This window comes from Arachis ipaensis, chromosome B03 (assembly GCF_000816755.2).
Source record: "Arachis ipaensis cultivar K30076 chromosome B03, Araip1.1, whole genome shotgun sequence".
Classification (NCBI taxonomy): Eukaryota; Viridiplantae; Streptophyta; class Magnoliopsida; order Fabales; family Fabaceae; genus Arachis; species Arachis ipaensis.
Genome location: NC_029787.2, coordinates 128,203,439 through 128,207,076, shown reverse-complemented (window position 1 = coordinate 128,207,076; position 3,638 = coordinate 128,203,439). Strand labels below are relative to the sequence as shown.

The 3,638-nt window shown below is 37.5% G+C and overlaps 1 protein-coding gene and 1 pseudogene across 3 annotated transcripts in view; one reads left to right on the top strand and one right to left on the bottom strand.

The window, feature by feature from the left end:
* The window catches only part of LOC107631796 (MACPF domain-containing protein At1g14780), a 21,083-nt gene that overhangs the window by 12,510 nt on the left and 4,935 nt on the right, over positions 1-3,638 (top strand). The window contains exons 1-3 of one of the 3 annotated variants that reach the window (XM_021119762.1): positions 2,411-2,414; positions 2,732-2,971; positions 3,120-3,361. In XM_021119762.1, the coding sequence (XP_020975421.1) occupies positions 2,412-2,414; positions 2,732-2,971; positions 3,120-3,361 (485 nt within the window). In that variant the 5' untranslated portion in view covers position 2,411. Of the gene's footprint in view, positions 1-2,410; positions 2,415-2,473; positions 2,972-3,119; positions 3,362-3,638 lie in introns of those variants that run through there. The other 2 variants (XM_016335350.2, XM_016335349.2) reach the window with 2 other exon arrangements.
* On the bottom strand, positions 8-2,412 carry LOC110270418 (annotated as a pseudogene).

The following is a 3,638-nucleotide window of genomic DNA, read 5'->3' as shown; positions in this document are numbered from 1 at the left end:
GGGGTGCATTTTTTTTAAAGAACAAAAAAAAAAGGTTGACATTGCAATGGGTGATATCTGATGATCATAAGTTAGGTTAAACTTGGCTGAGTTATCAGGGTAAAACTTAACATAGATGTAATTGGACTTGAATTTGTAATCATAAGTTAAAACAATATGGGTTATTACCTGAAAAATGATCTAAGGGAAGAGCCTCAAATAACATTAATTGACAGATTCCACAACACCATTGTGGTTTTGCTGATCCAGCAATTCCTGAAAAACGAATTTTTAAGAACATAATGAATGATAAGTTATCAACAATTCCTGATCTCAGTGTGTGCTTGCCAAACTCTTGCTTAGAATTTTAATCCACCTCTCAGTTTATCAGTGCTGCAGCTTACCCTTCCCTTATTGCTGGCAAGGTCGCAATGCACATGATTGTCAATCATAGTTGCTACATTAATATTACCAATAATCTCCACATGAACAAGATCCATTCTTAAAATGGTGAAATCGGCTATTATCCCAGAAAATGATTTCTCTGCCAACTATTGCTGCAATAAACTTAATTGCTGCATGGCAGTCCACACAAACCCGAATATTCTTTATTACGGGGATAGTTGTACCAGAGTGCTAATGATTCCAAATGCTATGGCTAGCCTCTCACTGTAGGTGAGTAACAAGTCACGTCTGTGTTCCTCATCAACATCATGAAGTGCCTCACTTGTCAAGCACATAACCTTAGTTTATTTTGTCATAATATGGATGTGATTTATCTCCAGCAGTAAAAGTATGGACTTTGTTTCCAACTTCAATTCAGCTGCATGCTGGAATCTTCTTCAAACCCCTTTTCCTCATGTAGATTCTCAACTTTGAAGCATCTTTCCATCCTTGAGCAGAAAAATAGATGTTTGACATCGAAGTATTGGCACCTATGTTTTCAGGATCAACCAATATTATCTTGTCAAGAACCTTCTCAGCTAATTCAACATTCTTATGAGGCCTACAAGCAGCCAACAATGTCAACCACACACTTGCTGAAGTCATAGGCTTCCTCCAATCTTCCAGCTCTGCCAAGCAAGTCTGCCACAGCAACATAGTGGTCCATGCCAGGAGTAATACCAAACTCTTTTTCCGTACTGTTTAAATACTTCCAAGCTTCATCTACCAATCCTGCGCGACTGCATGCTGTTAGAACAGCCATAAATGCTACATAGTCAGTTCGCCTCTATTTTGTCGAAAATACATCTAGCCATCTTGATGTGGCCACATTATGCATACATGTCATCAGAGAGCTCGCTCGCTATAAATTTGTTATCAAGTCCAATTCTAATTATATATCCATGGATCTGTTTCCCCAAACTGAGGGAAGTCAAGTGAGCACAAAGCTTGTATTACACTGGAGAAGGAATCATGCATAGGTTTGACTTTGTCCTTCAACATTTGACGGAATATCATGCGCCCCTGATCAAATTTACCATTTTGCACAGAGCCTGCAATGATAGTGTTTCACAAAATAGTGTCTTTCTTGGGCAAGAGGTAGAAGGAACGAAGCTAGTCTTCCAGGCGAGTACATTTTGCGTACATATCAATTAAGCTGTTTCCAATGACGACTTCCGCATCAAAACCGTTCCTGCTAGCATTATGAATCTCCTTTCCTTTTCATAAGATCAACATGGTATGCAAAGATAGGGAGAATGCTTGACAAAGTATAGGAATCGGGCTTCATTTTGAGCATTTCCGGCAATAACAGTGCTCCAAGAAAGAACATCCCTGACAGGCATTCTATCAAAAACCTTGCTAACACTATCGATGCCTCCGCGTCTGTCAGGCAATCCATCAAGCACCTTACCTGCATAGCCACCCAAGACATGTTTGCAATCCCTCTTACTTCTCTCTGCAACTCTCATTCCGACATTCATCAACAACACCACAGGTAGAATCTAAATGGGCCTGCCATTTAGGCAAGTCCAACCCAAATACTTGTTGCGTCAGCTTGACGTCTTTTTTCTAACTCACAACACAGCTTTCGTCACTTTGCGCCTTCTTCTGCTACTGCTATGCTCATAAGTCATAACTTTTACTACGTTTGAGACCCAAAACGGTGCCTGATAACTTAGGCAATTTATGTAGCAAATCAAATAAATGAACATATGCTTTATTTTGTTTTGCGATTAAATTCTGAAAACGACACTTGTTTATTTATTAACGCTAGAGACCCTTTCAACTCCTTGATCCTGAGTGCGTGTGGCGTACGTCATTTTTTTTCCATTTAATAATATAAATCACTCTCCATATAATTTAATTTTAATTAAGTACATTTTAAAAATGATTCATATTGTTAGAGATAAGAGCCATTAATCTAGCCATAAGTCCGATCCTACTTACTAATTGTTTAATAAGATATTTGAACCTCACAAAACGAGATTATGGTAAATAAATAAATAAATATTTTTGTTGTTTGTATTTTGCCTTATTGTACTTACCAACCCAGTGTGTGAATGGGGTCCCATGTTTCCTTGTTTCCGTAGCAACCGGAAAGAAATGGAATTAAAAAAAACTTAGAAAACAGAATGACCAAACAGGAATTAACCTAAGGAATCACAGTCAACCCCAAGAAAAATAAATCATGGCAGAAACGATACAACCTAGAAAGTTAAAAAATAAGTGGCTGTGTCAATTCCATTTTACACTATAAATGAATGAGTTGATTAGTTTCATTGAAAAAGGGAATAGAAGCAAGGGAGAGATGGGAAAAGAGGAGATAGTGGAGGAAGCATTCAGGAGCTTAGGAAAAGGGTTTGACTTGACCTCAGATTTCAGACTCAAGTTCTGCAAAGGCGAAGAGCGTATGGTTGTTCTGAACGAAACGGAGAGAAGAGATGTCAGGGTGCCTGGTTTCGGAACCATTAAGGATGTCTCTGTTGACATCAAATGCGACAAAGGTGACCGCACTCGCTACCAGTCCGACATCCTTACCTTCACCCAGGTAAGTATTAAGCTTTAACCATGTATATATAAAGTTAATAGTTAAGAAGAGTATGAATGATAATTTAGTCAAATATATTAAATCATTTAAGAACTCTCAGTTATTAATTTTATGTGTCATTCATTTTAAGCTTTTAATATATTATCAGATGTCGGAGCTGTTCAACCAGAAGAGCTCAATACATGGGAAAATTCCATCAGGGTATTTCAACAGAGTGTTTGGATTTGATGAAGCTTCGTGGGCAAGTGATGCAGCCAACACAAAGAATTTGGGTCTTGATGGATATTTCATAATTCTCTTCAATGTTCATATTGATCGATACCCGCTTCAACTATCTAAACAAGTCATTCAACATCTTCCTTCTTCCTGGGATCCTCCTGCACTTGCAAGGTACTCACTTTATTTTTCCTATTAATGCACCTAAAAATCCCCGTAAATATATATTATGGGAAAGTTTAGGCGCAAGCAACTTTGTTAAATTCTGATTGGTATATAACTGGCAAAAAAAAATGAGCTATTGGATAAAATCTCACACCAATCTCACACCATTAAAACCATCATTGATGACTATTTGATGGCTACAAATCACAAAAGTTGCTGACTCCTAACATTGTTCATATATTATTTCTTTTTTTGAGATATAAGTCAAAATAAATTTCCCATCAAT